General features: G+C 36.6%; 1 protein-coding gene across 1 annotated transcript; it reads right to left on the minus strand.

The window, feature by feature from the left end:
- Positions 1 to 656: 656 nt before the first annotated feature.
- On the minus strand, positions 657 to 15,784 carry LOC111586835 (excision repair cross-complementation group 2). The gene is made up of 23 exons (XM_023296653.3): positions 15,732 to 15,784; positions 15,346 to 15,445; positions 13,578 to 13,655; positions 13,402 to 13,464; positions 13,190 to 13,303; positions 12,969 to 13,085; positions 11,414 to 11,530; positions 10,915 to 11,038; positions 10,721 to 10,817; positions 10,018 to 10,151; positions 8,896 to 9,064; positions 8,517 to 8,635; positions 8,269 to 8,338; positions 7,919 to 7,988; positions 7,438 to 7,539; positions 7,211 to 7,274; positions 5,923 to 6,044; positions 5,752 to 5,844; positions 5,588 to 5,660; positions 5,425 to 5,495; positions 3,505 to 3,648; positions 3,223 to 3,366; positions 657 to 1,490 (listed from the first exon to the last, which is right to left on the minus strand). The coding sequence occupies exons 1-23, from the start codon at positions 15,734 to 15,736 to the stop codon at positions 1,398 to 1,400; spliced, it is 2,283 nt and encodes a 760-aa protein (XP_023152421.1). The 5' UTR covers positions 15,737 to 15,784; the 3' UTR covers positions 657 to 1,397.
- Positions 15,785 to 20,906: the final 5,122 nt, after the last annotated feature.

The raw sequence follows: 20,906 nt of genomic DNA on the forward strand, positions 1-20,906 counted from the left end.
TTCCTCCATAGGACCTGTCAATCATTCCAGACCAGACTGCCAAGTAGTCCCGCCCCCTGGCTTCGCAAAACTTTAACGCTCTATAAGAAAATCAATATTGATTTATTTTAAGATCGGCCACCCGATCTCTCATTTTGACCATGAAAACTCACGAAAAAAATGTATTTACAGTTTATACACCGTACTCTCACTGTAATTTTTTGTTATATTATTTATCTTTTTCTATTTTTTTCTATAAAAGAAAATATAGAGAAAAAACGACCAAAAAAATAAATAAAACTAAATATATAAACTACAATATATATATTTATTGAATAATAGATATATATTACTAATATATATATATTATTTTTAGTTTTTTTGCTAATTTTTTCTATATTTGGGTTTTTATATATACATATATATATATATATATATATATATATATATATATATATATATATATATATACACATACATACATACATACATACATACATACACATTCCATTTTTTTCTATATTTGGGTTTCTATACAAATATATACAGATTTTGTTTTGGGGTTTTTTTTTGCTCATTATTTTTCGATATTTGTGTCTTCCAGGGTTAAAGGCCTTTCTCTCAAAACACACAAAAAGTAAAATGCATTCAAAAGAATAACAACGCAAGTCAGCCGGTTAAATACAAACATTTATAGTCCAACTTTCTGGTTGGAAAACAGGTAAACAAATATTCGGTATAAAATGCGACTACGTACAGTTACAGTAGTCTAGTCTGTACGACAGACACTATTTGGACCGATGTTACACCCACAGGTGGAAAAATGATTCTGCAGCCGATGCAATACATTGACCCACTGATGCTGTTTGTAACTCAGCAAAAAGACGATTCTAAAACAGCACAACTTGTTCATTTATGGACTGAAAGTAAGTGTCTACTGAAATTCAAGTATTAGTTCTCTTATAACAATGGAAACTGTTCAATAATGCAGATATTTCTGTTTTCTTTTCAATGCTAGTTTTACATGGCAGTCGAGTACTTCAGTATTTAGTTACTACTGAATGCATGCAAATCTGTTTAGCAAGTGGCCCAAAATACTAAATTCTGGATGAGTTTTCTGAAGCTCAGACCTACTGTGGAATTTAAACTAACACAGAAACCTCTCCTGCAGCCATCACAGTGGAGCCAAGCTGTACTTTAAATACTCTAACGGTATTTTCACCACACAGGAAAAGAACTTCTGGAAGGTAGTTTAGTTTAACCTCCTAAATGCTACGTATCTGGAAGTCTGCGCTGCCTAAAATGAACTCTGTACGTTGTGTCTGCTACTTGACCCACTTCTGATCATTGTTAACGGCCGATGACTCCATTGTGGGCGTTGCCATAGTGACGACATAACGCAGCAGAGTGTGTCACCTTCAGGTCTGATGAGCAATCTGAGTAATTTTCTGCAGCATTTCCTCCGACTCCAGCTGCTCCAGTGTCAACAGAGACAGACCCAGCTGGTCCTCCTGGTGGGAATATAGAGGTAAATATAAAAATGATGGACTGTCTGGACATTTAGATTTACTGTTCTACTAAACAACACTGCTGAGGACTTCAGAACTTCTAGTCTACAGTCAGATTTGTCAACACACATTTTATATCCCATCAAGTTTCAAACAATCCATGTACAAAATACTAAAATGTGCAGTTGTTGTGTAAATGTTCTTGTCCTGAGACCAAATCTAAAAAAAAATAGGAGAAAAGAATGTTTGAAAATGTTTTTAAATTCTCCTTTTTTGTTTTTTTTCATTGATGTCTCTTGTAATTATGGGAACATTTTTTTAATCAACATAATATTTTAAATAGTAGTTATTATGCACAACATGCACCCAACCCTGTTGATGACATTTTTGTCATTTTGTCTTGTTTTTCTAATTTTTTGTCTCATTTTTGTCGTTTTGTGTCTCGTTTTTCTTATTTTGTCTCATTTTTGTCTTGTGTCTTGTTTCTGTCGTTTTGTCTCGTTTTTCTCTTTTTTGCTTCGTTTTTGTCGTTTTGTGTCTCAGTTTTGTTGTTTTGTGTCTTGTTTTTCTCGTTTTGTCTCGTTTTTCTCTTGTCTCGTTTTTCTCTTTTTGTCTCGTTTTTTGTCGTTTTGTGTCTCATTTTTCTTATTTTGTCTCATTTTTGTTGTTTTGAGTCTTGTTTTTCTCATTTTGTCTCGTTTCTGTCGTTTTGTGACTCATTTGTCATTTTGTATCTCACTTTCGTCTTGTCTTTCATTGTTTTGTCTTGTTTTTGTCATTTTCTGTATCTTTGTTGTTTTGTGTCTTGTTTTTGTCGTCAACATCGTCAAACTGTTTTTCTAAAGAATGTGTAGAGCAAAGCTATGTCCTCTCTTCTATTTTTCATGTTTTCATCACATTGTCAGCCTTGATTGAATGTCTTACTCTACATCATATTATCAGGATCAGACTAATTCTTTTGACTGTTTTCCATCAGTCAGTTTGTCCTCTTGGTCGGCAGTAACAGCAGCTAAATATCTAGCTTCTACTGCTGAGAAAAAGATCACATTAGCATGGATTAGCAACCCTGTTACTGTGATTAGAGTAGGGTTAGCAAACAACACAGAAAACATGGAATAAAAATGGTTCCATTGATGTGGAAGCTGAGCCAATCAAGCCTTTGATAGTTTATTACCTATTATTGATGAACATGTAGCAGAAAGCTGTAAAAGAGAAGGTTAATGTTTCAAAAATTTGAAGCCCAAAAGTCCTTCAATTCTGGAATAACCCAAAAATGTGAGAATTTGTACCAAAATTTGTTCCCCTTTTACATGGAATTATAATTTATCGACTGTGCATCACAAACACGTGGCTGCCAGGTGATGTCAGGCCTGTAATTATTTCATTTACGGGACAAAACATGAGGAATAAATACAGTACATGGGTGTCTTTGTGTTTAATTATTCTGCATTTATCAGAAAATGTTCTCGATTTGTAATTAGACGACAAACCTCTTTCTTCAAAATCAGGAACTACATTTTTACCTTCATCTTTTCCCACAAATGAGACAAGAGTTTGGTTGTTTTAAACTGCTCTTACTTTTACAATCTGTTAAGTTTTTTTGTTGCACCTGAACACTGAATGAAACTACATTTACACGACTGGTAAGTCAGTTAACCATCTAGGTATCAGAGGGAAAAAGAAAACTATTTAGAAGCACAGATGTTACACTTGTGTAGTAGTTGTCTGGTCGTACCTGTCTGAAGGGCTGAGCCATCTGTCGCAGGAAGTGCTTGGAGAGCTGCACGGTCTCGTCCACGGTGAGGTTCAGACTGCCGTCGTTGATGTGCTCCTGAATCCAGCGAGGAAGTTTCCCTCGTTTGTCCGCTCGGGCGTAACGCTGAGGAGCAGAGAGGGAAGTTAACACAGCTTCTATCATCACACACCGATTCATCTTCAGTCTGTGAAGGAAAAATTACTCGAGTTGTGCTACATCAGGATCAGACGAATATTTACAGTGGATGGAAACATCACGCACCTTGTCAGCAAAAATCATGAGTCCATAGTCGGTCTTTCCTCTGATGGCTCTGCCGACACACTGAGCAGCATGACGCATGGCATCAAACGTCAGGAAGTCGTTCTCTCGGATCTGAAACTGATCCCGAAGGTACTCCAGCCGAGCCTGAGTCATGAGTTTCACAGAGAGGAAAAATATCCTTCAGCTATGAGCACAATCACGAAACAAATATGAAATAAAAACATTCAGTCAGACTGAAAATAAAAGGAAGTGTGATTTATAAATATACAAATGACATAAGTACTAAAACATCTGTGTTTGTCTTTTCTTTAACAATGTGAACAGTTTAATTGGAGTTTAGGAAAAGACAAATCCTAAATCAGCTGCCAGTTGCACTGTGCTACAACTTCTGCATTCTAATATTAAAACACCTTTGAATTAAATACGAACTTTATAAATTTTATAGATATATTCACTTCAGCTGTGTGATAATTTTCAGATTCAGTGATGCTGACAAATACACACAAAAAACAAAAACAAGAATAAATATTGCAAAAATGAGACAAAAAGAATCGACAAAAACTGCTAAAAAAAGAAAAAAAAGACAAAAAAATAGACAAACAACACAAGACAAAGACACAAAAAAACAACAAAAACAATACACAACGAATAAAGCAAAACACAAAATGACAGACAAAAAACACAAGCAAGACAAAAAGGAAACAAAACGACAAAAACATGAGACAAATGACAAAATTTAGACAAAAAAGGACAAAGAACAACAAAACAAGACAAATTACAAAAATGAGACACAAAATGACAGAAGTGAGAAACAAAATGACAAAAAAAAATGACAAAAACAAGGCAAAAAAATACACAAATGAGACAAAAAAAGGAAACAAAATGGCAAAAAAAGACAAACACCACAATCAAGACAAAAAACTCCCCACAAAATGTCAAAAACGACGCACAAAAAAATGAATAAAGCAAAACACAAAATGACAAAAATCCGACAAAAAACGCAAGCGAGACAAGAAGGAAACACAAAACGACAAAAACACAAGACAAACGACAAAAATCAGACCAAAAAACAACAAAAATAAGATATTACAAAAATGAGACACAAAATGACAAAAACGTAACACAAAATCACAAAAGCAAGAAACAAAATGACAAAAAAAATGGACAAGAACAAGACAAACAAATGCACAAATGACACAAACGAGACAAAACAACAAAACGACAAAAAAGACAACACAAACAAGACAAAAAATCCCCACAAAACGACAAAAACGACGCACAAAACAACAAATAAAGCAAAACACAAAACGACAAAAATATGACAAAAACACAAGCGAGACAAAAAGGAAACACAAAACGACAAAAGCGACAAACAAAACAACAAGTCAGACAAAAAAACAACAAAAACAAGACAAAATATGGCAAAAATGAGACACAAAATGACAAAAGAACAATGAACAATCTAGTATTTTACTTTATGATCCAAACAATTTGTCATGGTCTATAAATTATTTTAAATTTATAGTTTTACTAATTTACAATCTAAAGTCAATGTCTTCTCTGTAATTTTTACTCTTTACGTCGGGCCAGATTGGACCCTCTGGAGGGCCGATTTTGGCCCGTGGGCCGCATGTTTGACACCCCTGATCTACCATAAATAATGTTAAAAACACCTTTCATTACAACACAACTGGTCCTGTGTCCTAAAGCATGTCTTCATACATTCATAGTACACAGTTAACAGCTAACACTGTATTCTGCAGCAGACTGAGACTTTTGACACTTAACACTCAAAACTGACAGCTCTAAAGTCAGCAAATAGTAACTTTTACATTTCTAAAATGGTGAGGAGTATCACTGGAAGTGGCAGATGGTAAATGTAGAGCTGCTGACAGTGAGAGAGTTGGCGATAATTCTGACCTTCAGGATGCGGCTCTGAGTGTAAACATAAGGAACTCCAAACATGATGACTGCTCGGCCAAAATGGTGCACTGAAAACGGAAAACACAACGAGATTTATCGTATATGTGACCACAAACAATTCTTCAACAAGGCGCTTCATCCCTGCGGCTTGATGACTCACCGAAATCTATTCCTTCAGACACTTTTCCTCTGGCCACAGAAAGGAGGATGGCTCCTCTGCCGTTCTCACAAGCCTGAAGAGCAACAACAAGCAGAGAAAACACAGAGGGGCAGCTGATTTATCTATTAATGAGCATAAAATAGAAGAACAGGAGCCCCTCTGACCTCCTGATATTTCTCCAGAGCCATGCTGGTCTCTGCTGCGTCCTGAGTCTCGATGAAGATCAGCTTGTTCCTCTGGATGTTCTCCAGGATGCCCTGCAACAAAACAAAAACATGTTAAATTCATACGGCTTTAAGAAGAAACCATTACGTTACATCTGTGCACACACTGACCTGTTCATACCAGGACGCCACGATGTTCTCCATGTAGACGTAGCTCGTGAAAAACGCCACGATCCCGTCAGGAACCACGGCGGACATCTCCAGAAGTAGGTTGCCATAGTTACGAATCACAGCTGGGAGAAAAAATATTTTAAACGGTTTTCATGGAAAACATGAAATTGTCTGAGTGACCCCAAACTTTTGAACGGTAATATAGAGCAACTTTAACTAATGTAGAGCGACGTCAACTCATTTTAGGACAACTTTAACTCATTTAGAGCAACTTTAACTAATATAGAGCAACTTTAACTCATTTTAGAGCAACTTTAACTAATATAGAGCAACTTTAACTCATTTTAGGACAACTTTAACTAATATAGAGCAACTTTAACTAATGTAGAGCAACGTCAACTCATTTTAGGACAACTTTAACTCATTTAGAGCAACTTTAACTAATATAGAGCAACTTTAACTCATTTTAGAGCAACTTTAACTAATATAGAGCAACTTTAACTCATTTTAGGACAACTTTAACTAATATAGAGCAACTTTAACTAATGTAGAGCAACGTCAACTCATTTTAGGACAACTTTAACTCATTTAGAGCAACTTTAACTAATATAGAGCAACTTTAACTCATTTTAGAGCAACTTTAACTAATATAGAGCAACTTTAACTCATTTTAGAGCAACTTTAACTAATATAGAGCAACTTTAACTCATTTTAGGACAACTTTAACTAATATAGAGCAACTTTAACTCATTTTAGAGCAACTTTAACTAATATAGAGCAACTTTAACTCATTTTAGAGCAACTTTAACTAATATAGAGCAACTTTAACTCATTTTAGAGCAACTTTAACTAATATAGAGCAACTTTAACTCATTTTAGAGCAACTTTAACTAATATAGAGCAACTTTAACTCATTTTAGAGCAACTTTAACTAATATAGAGCAAATTTAACTCATTTTAGAGCAACTTTAACTAATATAGAGCAACTTTAAGTCCTTTAGATCAATTTTAACTAAGATATAGCAACTTTAACTAACATAGAGCAACTTCAATATCATTTCAGAGCAAATTTAACTCCTTTAGAGCAACTTTAACTAATACAGAGCAACTTCTACTCATTTAGAGCAACTTTAGTTAATATAGAGCAACTTTAATTCATGTACACTACCGTTTAAAAGTTTGAATGAATAAAAGTTTGAGCTTTCACGGAAAACATGAAAACACTGTGTGTCAGTCATACGAGATCCTCTCTTTTATAATAAATATAAAACTGCACATTTTTACTAACCAAAGTCTTCTCTGGTTTCAAACTTGGAGCTTAGAGCCACCTGATCGTTTCCCCGTCCGACAATCTATGCAAGACAAAGACAAACGTTAAATGTATTCTTTTTTTTTTTAACATTTCTTTTGACATTTTTGGTTTTATTTACAGTTTTTGTGACAAACTCCATCACATCTTGCCATTCATAAAAGCGACATCAACGTATTTTTGTGTATCTGAGTGAAGCTACACACCAGAGGACAGAGGCAGGTCCGTGCCAGTGTCATGGTGAAGGACGCCATGGTAACGGGGCGAAAGTCGAGGATTCTGGGATAGATGTCCAGTGGAGAGAGAGTCTGAAAACGGAGGACAAACGGAAGAAAAAGACGGTCAAAATGAGGTCTACCATTCATTTATTATTGAACATCGAAAAAATTAAACTGAAAATCTAATTACTTGATCACAGTATTGGTTTTTTATTTGTCTGGAATCAAAGAAGGACCAGACATTAAGCTGCCAAACTGCTACCAGCTGTGATAGTCGAATATTTCAAACAAAAAAAATCATGGCAGTAGTCAAACATGGCATGAATTAAGCTGCAGGATTATAGTTTAACATGATATTCAAACTGAAAAAAGGTATCCTTAAGGCAAATAAAATAACAAAACTCAATTGCTAAAGGAGTAATATGACTGTAAAATAGGTAGAGAAAGGAGAAAGTGAAAGGTAACGTACCCCCGAGGTGATGATGACTGACTGAAACCTTTGAAAAACTGGTTTGATGGCTATAGATGGATCCATACAGCTGAGAGAAAAACAAAATCTCATCATTCTGCATAACCTCACATATTTAAAATCAATGACTTTATTTACTTGTTTATAGCCTGTAATCAGAACCTAGATCCGACAAATACCTAAACTTTTTAATGCTAAAATGGTTATTTTGAGGATATTTTAGTGTTTTATGTGGAAAAATCCACCACATCATTCACAGATAACCATCACTGAATGTGTAGACTGCACCAAATAGACATTAATCAATCATATTTCCTATTTTTAAACATATTTAATCAGTTCTATCCCACCTGAAGTGCAGCACCGGGTTGGCGATGGTTGGAGTTCTGTCTTCAAAGGGCTCAATAATAATCGTAAAACCTTTATAGAGAGTAAGAAAGACAGAAAGATGTTTGATTAATCATCGAAAGATATCAAAAACTAAACCCAACTTCTGTTCAGCTTAATCTTACTTCAACTACAGCATCTGCTAGAGGAATACACATGTTAACACGATCGGATTTGGAGTATTTTAAGGTGCAAGTGAGCGTTGAAGTACCTTGGCTGTAGGTACTGACGAGGGTAGCAAAGTTGGAGATGAGAGTAACAGCTGAGAAGTCTGCGATGTCGGCGATCTCCAGAGTTCGTAGCAGCGACTGCAAACGTTCTGCACAAAACCTGAGACAAGAAACGGACAAATAGAAAAGATTACAGAGAGAAAACGTACATGAGAATCAATACAGATGTTTAGTAAGATAGATGTTAAGATGTAAAAAGAAAATAAATGAAGAAATGGCAGGATGAGTTAGCAGCTACTAAAGAAAAAATGAAGAGCCGAAGAAGATGAAAGAAAATGAAAGAACAAGAAACTTAATGAGAGACGTCTGAAAGATGGAAGATAGGACGAGAACTTCCAGGATTTGAGTTTTCATTCTGACCTGAGAGGTTTGCGGTCGATGCAGACTTTGTCGAAGATGTCTTTGAGGAACTGGGGGGCGCTCTCCTGCACCACATGGTGGACCCTCAGACGGGACTTCAGATACTCCAGGAAACGTCTCAGGAATCCAACAAAGTGTTCGGCTGTTCGAATCGTACCAGGGACGGCCTCTGAGAGAAGGAGAAAGGCAGCAGAAAACAAAAAAACTTTTACTTTGTGGAGGTTCAGCCTTGTGTTTATGTCATATACCATGTCCATACTGAGCTGGCTAAACTCATGAACCTCTCTGTCTCCATGTTTTGGCTCTTATTCCAGATTAAAATGTCATGTTTTGTGGAGTTTGTTAATCTAAATGTTGAATTTTCCCAAGGGGATGAATAAAGTATCCTTCTACCTACCCATCAATCCATCTATTCATTCCTTCCATCCATCCATCCGTCTATCCACAGTATCCATTATCTGTCTATTCCTTCCATCCATCCATCTCTTACATCCACCTATCCATCCATCCATCCATCCATCCATCCATTCCTTCCATCCATCCATCCGTCTATCCACAGTATCCATTATCTGTCTATTCCTTCCATCCATCCATCTCTTACATCCACCTATCCATCCATCCATCCATCCATCCATCCATCCATCCATCCATCCATCCATTCCTTCCATCCATCCACCTACCTATCCTTCCATCATCCATCCATCCATCCATCCAACTACTCATCCATCTATTCCTTCCATCCATCCATCACATCCACCTATCTACCTATCTATCCATCTATCTACCTATCTACCTATCTACCTATCTATCTATTCATCCATCCATCCATCTTCTTGACCTAAAGAAGAAAAAGGAAGAATTAACAGCATCTTAAGAGCATTTTGGCTTGTGACTGTTCTGTGACAAAGCTTTAACCATCTTTCGCTGAAATCGTTAAAAACTACTTGCAATAAACACTGACCTCAAAAGGGCAGAAAGCACAACCGGCATTTTAAAATGTAGCTGGCTTCATGTAAACATAGTCTATTCCATCGTTTATAGACACAAACACAGGAAAGGAAAGAATCAAATCAGTAAACTGGTTCTTTTAGTGTTCATGCCTGATCCTGGTGGTGAACAAACCTTTCAGAATTTCATCAGGTAACACCGGGTTTGAAAGGTAGATGTCCGTCTCCCTGGCAACGTTGGCTTCCTTCAGTCCCTCCACCAGCCGTCGGTATTCCTCCCTCAGCTTAGCGGCGTCTGTTTCCTTTATCCTGTCAGAGGCGACAACAGTTTTATTCTTTTATCATTCCTCGCTTATCAAGGTTAATGCTGGAATTAAAAACAGTGGATCTGTTTTACCCTGCAGGTTTATATACCAAAGAAAACAAAACAGTTTTCATCATTAAATACATCTGTCTGATGTAGGATTAAAGTCAGGAAGTGGAGGAGAGACATTTGGTGTAATTTTCAGTCAGGTACATGCATCGAGTACAAACTGTATTTTGATGTGACAAATGTTTACATGATCTCTGCTTTGTCTAAAGAAACATTTTTGGCCTCTAAAGTTTTCTACTAATTATAATACGCCGTCATTCTAGCCTGGATAAATTAATTAAATCATTCAAAGGAAAAGACATCGCTGCAAGTTTGGGTTCAATCGGTGTCTAAGTAGCGACATCTCTTTTACAAATTAAATACAAAACTGGTCAAAACTAATCTGCTCTGAGGACTGAGGTACAGAACACAGCTTTTACTGCAGATGTTGAGTCTGATCTTTGAGAGGAATATTAGTTCAGCTGCACAAACTGAAATACACGAGTGAGAACAGTATTTCTCTTACTTCTGTATGGTGTTCTGCAGCGTGTCCACGTTGTTCTGGCAGCGGTCCAGTGTTCGTCTGGTGATGTTCACACTCATGGAGTCGATGCAAACGTTGTCTGAGGAGAAAACGAAAGAGAAAGAGGTGAAACTAGGCAAGAAAATTTACAAGAAGATTATTCTGAATTCAGTTTAGATGTCTGTTCCGTTCCTCACCGATATTATGAGCCTCATCAAACACCACCACAGATTTCTTGGCGAGCTCTTTGGACACCAGGTCAGCGATCTTAGGGTCCAGCAGGTAGTGATAACTGTAGACCACGATGTTAGCATGAAGGATCTGAGAGGAGATTCAGACAGTAAGTAGAAAGAAAACATGATATTCAACTGAAAAAAATATATTATTCTGTAAAACGTAGCCTCAAGTACTGTCAGATTATCTTCCAGTCAGTGACAAAAACATGGGTTCTCACTAAAAACACCTCTGAAATTCCAGTAAATACAAACTGGATAAAGGATTGTATTTTTTTCATTTTCTAACTCATTTTCTCAGGAGAGTTGTCTGTGGAATTGTTCATTTTGTTATTTTATTCCCTTAAAACACTGGATCTGTTTCAAGTTTAACAAAATATAAAATCAACAGAAAGCTTGAATAGGTGCAAGAAAATATTAAGAAACCTATTATTTTTCCACATATTTAATGTTTGAAACGTACCGCATAGCGAGCCAGGTAATAAGGACACCATCCCTTCCTCCTGCCGAAGTCCTTCAGGTCGTCCAGGTTGTAGATTCCAGCTGGAAGAGGAACCTGACGGCCGACGGCGTCGAACTCCTGAAGAAAAAAGCAGAAAGATGAGAGAAGTTTAAGGAAACAGAGTAGAGGCACATTAAACCTGACAACACGTTAACTTCAGCTGCAAACATACAATCTGACATGCATTTTTCTCAGTCGGAGGCTTGTTAAAGGTCAGAAATTACACTTTAGTTCCACCTTCAAACATGCACCAGTCTCATTTATGTTGCATAACTTCAGCAGAGTGTTTTCTGCAGCTGAATCTGAGATGGAGTTCATTCAGAGGACAAAAGAAACTCAACACCAGCTCTAATCTGTAGTTACACACAGCAGATTATCTGTGCTGCTCATTGTTTGTTTTAACCCAGTTAGAGATCCTGACAGGAGGGAAACTGTGTCAAACAGCTGATGGATTTCAGTTTTTACTGAGCTGTTGTCCAGTCACATGAACATCTGATCACTAATAACTAATCACACACTTTATGTAAATGAAATTCAGCAGGAAGATTTCAATAATAGACAAAAGAAAGTTGGAGGAAATTCAGTCAAAGAGCTTTAAACAATCCAACAGAGCTAATGAGCAGAAAATTAATTAGTATTCCACCATCAATTAATTCCTTTTCAAGCTAAAATGCCAGTTATTTGTATTGTATGTATGTTTATGTACATCAGCTGTGATTCTTGAACCCATAGATGCTGTCTAAGATTTATTGCCAGTTAAAGAACAGTTTTACTCGCTGTAACCAGAACAAAGCTGGGCTCATTTTTAGACTTCTGGCAATTTAAGTTTTGTATTTTAGTTTCATAGTTTCACCTCCAGCTACTCTTGTTTCAGTTCATTCTTTTGTTTTAAGTTGTAACTGAAAACTTTTCTTAACAGCTTTATTTGATTAATTTTGCTTCTTAACATATTTTTATTGTCATTCATATATAAGTTTCTTCTTCATGTCTCTACGTCTTTTGTTTAGTTTCCTACTCTGCCGTCTCATACTCGTGTAAAAAGAGGTTGAATGAATGAATCTAGTGGTTCTGGATTCTCAACAGTATTTTTTTCTTCTTCCTATTTCTGTTTTATACAATTAGAAATTAAATATCTTTGGATTTTTGCCATTAAACTGACAACACAATTTCAAAAATTGTGCTTATAGCTTCAAGTGGATGGAAATTCTCACATTTTACTGATGAATCAAAGATTTAATGGTCTTAAACTGCTCTTCAACAAACATCACGGACCTCATAATATTCTGTTTTTTAACAGAAAAAACTTTACCCTCCAGCATACTAATGGCAGTACTTAATAGTGTTATTTACATGTCTCTGATACTGAGTATGAAGGTATAAAAATTCTCCAGGTGCCCAGAGAGGCACTTCAAACTAAAAGTATCTTAATATTTTGATTAGCACAAACTATGACACTCTTCCAACAGCATTAATTATCAGCTTACAGGTATTTTCTGATGACTCCAGCTGTTCTTACCTCGTAGAAGCGACACACGGGCTGGTTGGGGTTAACGTGACGCTGTGCTCGGATGTACGATGCCGTCAGACTGTGACACTTCCCATCGACCTCCTTACCGAAGCGCAGAGAGCTCACCTATGTAGAATTTAATTCATCTTTCACACGTGTTTCAGACAGAAAGCTCGGTCCTGTGTTTATTAAAGCTGCTTCAGATGAATCTGCTTCGTGTTTTTTCGTACCTCAGGGTGGATGCAGAGGTTCTTCCTGGAGGAAAGAGCCAGAGCCAAGAAGTTGTTCCTCTCTCCAGTTTCTTTGGCATAAAACTCCATCAGCTTCCTGAGCTCTTCCACGACCTCACAGGACAGACGGAGAAAGGCAAAAGTTACAATGAAAGTCTTTTAAAGCGTCTAATTTTTGCTGTAGAGCAGCAGAAAGTCACACATTTGCACACCTTTTCGATCTCTGGAACTGTTCTGGAGCAGTAAATTAACTTGGTCACATCCAAAGGAAAGGCCTGAAAGAGAGAGAATCTAACATATTATTTATGTTCTATTAGCTGATGGGAAACCAGATTAAACACTAACTCCAGCAGCTCTTTAAGATCCCAGAGAGAGAAGCTGAACTCACCCTCTGATAGGCAACGATAAGAGACAGCAGGGAGATGGTTTTCCCTGTTCCTGACGGCATCTCCAGGACTCCATGGCCCTGAACACAAACACGACTTTAATCAGTCGCTTCTTCGGTCTACTGAGGACAAAACTCCCTTATTTAGTTACCTCAGCGCAGTGACACGATGCAACAACACAACAAAAGAGGCAAACTTGTTGGAAAGAAAGGCCTCTGGTTAAGCTCAATATAAACAGAAGGAACATTACAATAACTAAAGCATGTTTGCTAATTTATCCTTTAATCAGAATTAGGAATAAAGTAGCTGCATGGAAAGAGGTGAAAAGCAATTAAGTTTATTTACTGAAGTACTAGTTTTGAAGCACTAGTAATTTATAGTTACGCCTCACAACATTTCAGAGGAAAAATTAGTAGTAAATGTATCCAAAAGCTGCAGTATTACAAGCAGACTATGTTTTATATGCATCTTTAAACGTGTCTGGAGGGGATTTTCAAATCCAGCACACTTCCTCTACCACTAATATTGACATATGAACGGTGAATTTACAAATTACAATTGGTTTTCCAATTTCAAAATGATTATAAATTCATCACCTTCCCACCAACTGCTTCCAGTGATGATCACAGTTAAACAGTTTATCTGCATTTATTCATCCATTCATTTATTTACTGCCTGTTCTTGTTTATTTGAAATATTAGCTAATAAATGTTTGTATATAATTATCATCAGTTCTACCCTGTATTTCTTTGTTTTGGGAACTGGAGATCAATGAAATCAGAACTTAAGACTTTCAGATAACAGACTGATTAATTACGTTTTCATCAAAGTTTCTTTGAGACTTTGTCTAAATCGATTATTTTCTCAGACAAGTTGAGGATGGTGCCCCAAAATTAACGAGTCATGAAGTGCAGTTTCTACTATTAGGTGTGTTGCAGTCTACTTTTTTATCTACATTTATATTTGGTTCCAGTGTATGAGCCTAATTTCTGCAACATTTAGCTACATGAGACATGAAATGACCAAAAACAGGCACAAGACAACACAAATTGAGACACTAAACAAAGCACAAAGTGCTAAAAACTAGACACAAAACTAGTTACAGTTAATGTTAATACAGTGGCAACACAATACATGGACGGTATAGAACGTGGCATCATGTGCTGCTTTTTAAGACCCTTTAGTCAACTTCACAGGTTCTATTTTAGCAATGTGTAGATTCCACAAAAAAACAGAACGGCACACAAAACAACGAATAAAGCAAAACACACAATGACAAAAACAAGACAAAAAACACGAGCGAAACAAAAAGGAAACACAAAACAAGAAACAAAATGACAAAAACATGAGACGAACGACAAAAGTCAGACAAAAAACAACAAAAACAAGACAAAATATTACAAAAATGAGACACAAAATGACACAAAAACATGAACAATCTAGTATTTTACTTTAGGATAAAAAAACTTGTCATGGTCTAGAAATTATTTTAAATTTATAGTTTTACTAATTTACAGTTCATGTCTTCTCTGAAATTTTTACACTTTGAGGGCCGGATTGGACCCTCTGGAGGGCCGCTTTTGAACCGCGGGCCGCATGTTTGACACCACTGTCTTAGATCAAAATTAGTTTGATGATCTGAAACATTTAAGCGTGACAGATAAGCAAACAGAAGATATTAATAGTTTTTCACAGCAAGTTTGCAGTCTGACGCTTTCTTAAAGGGGATGACTGTAAAATACAACCACGTCCTGCAGAATAAACACCCACCTTGGCGTCCAGAGTCCTCTTCAGCTCCAGCATGTAGGAGTACTGCTCAGGATAGATGTAGTCATAAGGAAAATACACCAGCAGACCTTCGATGTTGAGCCTGGAATGACAGAGTAGCGATGCTAACAGCAGCTACAGCCAGACAACATGTGAATGAAGCTAAGCTAATTAGGCTCGGTAACTCAGAGACAATCAACAAGAACTCATTAATAAAGCTCTGGAGCAGAACCGGGATAAAGTGCAGCTGCTAGAGTCAAATTTAGTGATAATTTATCTCAGTTACATTGCATGTTTCTGTTGAACTGAACGCAGTCAAGCTAACACTGATAGCCCATGCTGTCTGCAAATGTTAGCTTTTCTCATTTCTATCTTCGTGAAACACTCACTTCATGTTTACGAAGACGGTTAACAGTCGCTCCTCTTCTTTGTCAGTCACTCCTGTTGTTTGGAAATGGTCATTAACAACTTTAATGTTACAAAAACACAAAACAAAACGCAGTTTAGCAGCGCCGGTGTTCCAGTTTGACTGGTGATCAGGTTAACTGGTGATAGTTTCCGTCTCCAGATGTTTCGTCCGCAGATTCGTCACGGTCAGACCTGGATTTACGTGAAATAAAGATACCAGATAAAGAAGACCTCGCCGAAAAACGTCGGCATCACTACTTAATAAAGTCTATATCCATGTAAATATCATCTACAGACAGTAAAAAGAAATATGCGGGCCGAAATAAAAAACACGTATTTTTCAAGTAGGTGAGAGGATTCGAAACCACGTAATCCAGCGATAAAATTACGAAACCACTATTTTACTCATTATGCTACCGATCAGCTCTGCAAGCATTCTGCTTCATCTATATGGATCACTGTCATCCTGTCAGGTGTTTAACACCTGGTGATTGTTCAGGAAACACGTCCATGTCAACTGGGGATAATCACAACGTAACACAGGCTTCCTGGTTAAGAACGAGTCAGAAAACTATTTATTGTCTCACCAAGAAAACCCACAACATGAAAGCAGGTCCACTGCTGTGTTGTGTGTTAGTTTGTGTGTTCAGTGGAACAGATCCAGAGCAGAACTTCAGGTTTAACTCGGGTTTGTTCTCAGAAACACTCAGACCCTCAGCAGCCTCCCATCAGAACAACACGCAGCACAACATCAGCTTTATTTGCTAAAATACATCGGAACAAACTGAGACCACGTTGTTTAAAGTAGTCACTCAGAAAACAGTAAAAACTCGTTCAGTCATCCACGTCCTAACCGTCATTTCAGAGCTCTTTAACCGTTGGCTATCTATCTATCTATCTATCTATCTATCTATCTATCTATCTATCTATCTATCTATCTATCTATCTATCTATCTATCTATCTATCTATCTATCTATCTATATATATATATATATATATATATATATTTTTTTTTTTTTTTTTTTTTTAAAACGAAGTAAAGGGATTCGATGTGGTCAAAACAAACAATGGTTTATTCGCCCTATCAGGGAGCCATGAGCACCTATTGCATGTATTGAAGTGACTACAGTCACATTTGAACGTTACAGCTACAGATATTCCTGTTGGACTCTGAAGATACTGTGCTGCCATATTTGTATATTTAGCCTACATGTACTCTAAGGTGGATTAGGAACATGTCATTAAATCAAATACTGTCAATCACCACAATTCACTCTAATCTTCCTCTGTGACATCTTTAAAAGTATCTTCTGCCATTATTAAACCAGCCAGGGTGTTTGGGAAGACACAAATCACACAAATATATTGTTTGTTTTGACCAGGTCGGATCCCGTTACTTCCTTTAAAAAAAAAATATTGTCAGTGGTTAACGTGCTTTGAAATGATACCCCCTGGCTCTTCTTAAAAAAAAACAAACAAACAACTGGCTTAAACGTTTAATATATCACTTAGTCATTTATGCTAGAAAGTGTTATCAAAAAATAAAAAAAACTCACAGGTGTAAATGTCTCACTCTCCTAACCTACACTCCCCACTGGAGAACCCCCTCCTCCTTCTACTTTTCTCTCTCTCCCTCTCTATGTCTCCCTTTAGCTCTCTCCCCCTCTCACACACTCACCCCCCACACTCTCACTCACACTCTATGTACCCCCCATGTTTATTGTGCTTGTATGTTTTATAATGTGTTTGTTGATAGTTTTTCAGGCAATGATGTGCTATTATATAATGTATATATAGATCCTGACCTGCTGTATACATCTCTCTCCAACACTCACAGCTCACAGACAGCAACAGACAGCTCACAAGGACACACACAGATGTTATATTACATTACTACATACTCAGTGACAGAACATCTTCTCTCTGTATGTTCAAGTTTAATATCGTAACCTGGAATGTTCATGGCATACGCTCACAAACAAAAAGAGTTAAAATCATGGACTATGTCTCTAAATTAAAAGCAGATATTTTGCTCCTTCAAGAAACACATTTACTACAGTCGGAAGAAAAATGTTTATCAGACTCGAATTATAGTATTATCTTTTCATCTTGTTATAACAGCAGACAAAGAGGGGTCTCCATTCTAGTCCATAAGAGAATTCCATTCACTTTAAACAGTACAGTAACGGACTCAGAGGGCAGATATATTATTATCCAGGTAACAATCTTTAATAAATTATATTCTATTGTAAACCTCTATGCTCCGAATAATGAAGATCCAGCATTCTTTCACACTGTTTTCTCTCACTTAGCAGACTTATCTGCTAACTCAACAACTATTATCGGTGGTGACGTCAACATAGTTTTAAACCCTTCAGTAGATCGATCTAATAGTCCAATACATGTAAAACAGTCACAATCAGTTAAAGTCATACATGATTATATGAAAGATTTTGGACTAAAAGACGTCTGGAGACTCAAAAACCCTACAAAGAGGGACTATACGTTTCTCTCTGCGGTACACAAAACATTTTCAAGAATTGACTTTTTCCTCTTAAATAACTCTATCGCACATAAAGTTACCACTAAAATCCACCCAATCATTATCAGCGACCACGCACCAATATCTCTCAGCCTGCAAACAGATTCCATCCCTAAACCTCCTCAGACTTGGCGCCTCAACATCTCTCTACTCAAAGAGCCAGAATTTGATCGAGTAATAAGGAGTGAGTGGGCAGACTTTCTAAAAAACAATGACTCTAATGACTTATCTCCATCTTTGCTTTGGGAAACTGGAAAGGCCGTAATCAGAGGTAAAATAATATCGTGCTCCTCACACAAGAAAAAAAAAGATCTACAAACAGAGAAAGAAATTGAAGAAAAAATTAAACAACTTACAGAGAATTATGCAATAAACCCAAGTGATCAATAATGGTCCGAACTACAAAATGCAAAACTAAACCTCGATAATATCCTATCCAAGAAAACAGAGTTTTTATTACAACAACTAAGATATAATGATTTCGAACACAATAATAAATCAGGAAAATTTCTGGCGAACCAACTCCAGCGCAATAAAGAAAAATCCTTCATAACAGCAATTCAGGATCCCTCAGGAAAGTATACTCAGTCACCTCAGGAAATTAACCAGACCTTCTATAATTCTCTCATTTATCAGGTAGAGATTCATCCTGAAACCTGCAGGAAGATGCTAAATTTAGAGGAAAACATCAGAATTGTAACATTTATCAGGCAGATTCATCCCGAGAGCCCTGCAACCTGCAGAAAGATGTTAAATTTATGAGAAAAATATCAGAATTATAATATTTATCAGGTTGAGATTCACCCTGAGAGCCCTGAAACCTGCAGAAAGATGTTAAATTTATGAGAAAAATATCAGAATTATAATATTTATCAGGTTGAGATTCACCCTGAGAGCCCTGAAACCTGCAGAAAGATGCTAAATTTAGAGGAAAAACATAAGAATTTTAACATTTATTGGGCAGAGATTCACCCTGAGAGATTTGAAACCTGCAGAAAGATGCTAAATTTATAAGAAAAATATCAGAATTATAACATTTATGGGGCAGAAATTAATCGCGAGAGCCCTGAAACCTGAAGAAAGACATTAAATTTAGAGGAAAAACTAAGAAATTACAACAAAAGCTGCAGGAAGACATTGAGTTTAGAGGAAAAACATCACAATTATAACATTTATCAGGTAGATTCATCCCGGGAGCCCTGAATCCTGAAGAAAGACGTTAAATTTATAAGAAAAATATAAGAATTATAACATTTATCAGGTAGAGATTCACCCTGAGAGCCCTGAAACCTGCAGAAAGATGCTAAATTTAGAGGAAAAACTGAGAAATTACACCAAAACCTGCAGGAAGATGCTAAATTTAGAGGAAAACATCAAAATTATAAGTTATCAGGTAGAGATTCATTCCGAGACCCTGAAACCTGCAGGAAGACGCTAAATTTAGAGAGAAAACATCAAAATTAGACCAAAACCTGCAGGAAGATGTTAAATTTATGAGCAAAATGTCAGAATTATAACATTTATCGGGCAGAAATTCATCCCGAGAGCCCTGAAATCTGCAGGAAGATGCTAAATATAGAGGAAAAATTGAGAAATTACACAAAAACCTGCAGGAAGACATCAAGTTTAGAGGAAAAACATCAAAATAACAACGTTTATCAGGCAGAGATTCACCCTGAGAGCCCTGAAACCTGCAGGAAGATGCTAAATTTAGAGGAAAAACTGAGAAATTACACCAAAACCTGCAGGAAGACATCAAGTTGAGAGGAAAAACATCAGAATTATAACATTTATCAGGTAGAGATTCATCCTGAAACCTGCAGAAAGACGTTAAATTTAGAGGAAAACATCAGAATTAAAACATTTATCAGGTACAGATTCATCCTGAAACCTGCAGAAAGATGATAAATTTAGAGGAAAACATCAGAATTATAACATTTATCAGGTAGAGATTCATCCTGAGAGCCCTGAAACCTGAAGAAAGATGATAAATGTAGAGGAAAAACTGAGAAATTACACCAAAACCTGCAGGAAGATGCTAAATTTAGAGGAAAAACTGAGAAATTACACCAAAGCCTGCAGGAAGACATCAAGTTTAGAGGAAAAACATCAAAATAACTTTTATAAGGTAGACATTCATCCAGAGAGCCCTGAAAACTGCAAGAAGATGCTAAATTTAGAGGAAAAACATGAAAATAACAACTTTTATCAGGTAGAGATTCACCCAGAGATTCACCCTGAAACCTGCAGAAAGATGTTAAATTTAAAAGAAAAATATCAGAATTATAACATTTATCGGGCAGAAATTCACCCCTGAGGGCCCTGAAACCTGCAGCAAGATGATAAATTTGGAGGAAAAACTGAGAAATTACACCAAAACCTGCAGGAAGATGCTAAATTTAGAGGAAAAACATCAGAATTATGACATTTATCAGGCAGAGATTCATCCTGAAACCTGCAGAAAGATGCTAAATTTAGAGAAAAATGATCAGAATTATGACATTTATCGGCAGAGATTCATCCCGAGAGCCCTGAAACCTGCAGGAAGACATTAAATTTAGAGGAAAAACTGAAAAATTAAACCAAAACCTGCAGGAAGACATCAAGTTTAGA

This window comes from Amphiprion ocellaris, chromosome 7 (genome assembly GCF_022539595.1).
Source record: "Amphiprion ocellaris isolate individual 3 ecotype Okinawa chromosome 7, ASM2253959v1, whole genome shotgun sequence".
NCBI lineage: Eukaryota > Metazoa > Chordata > Actinopteri > Pomacentridae > Amphiprion > Amphiprion ocellaris.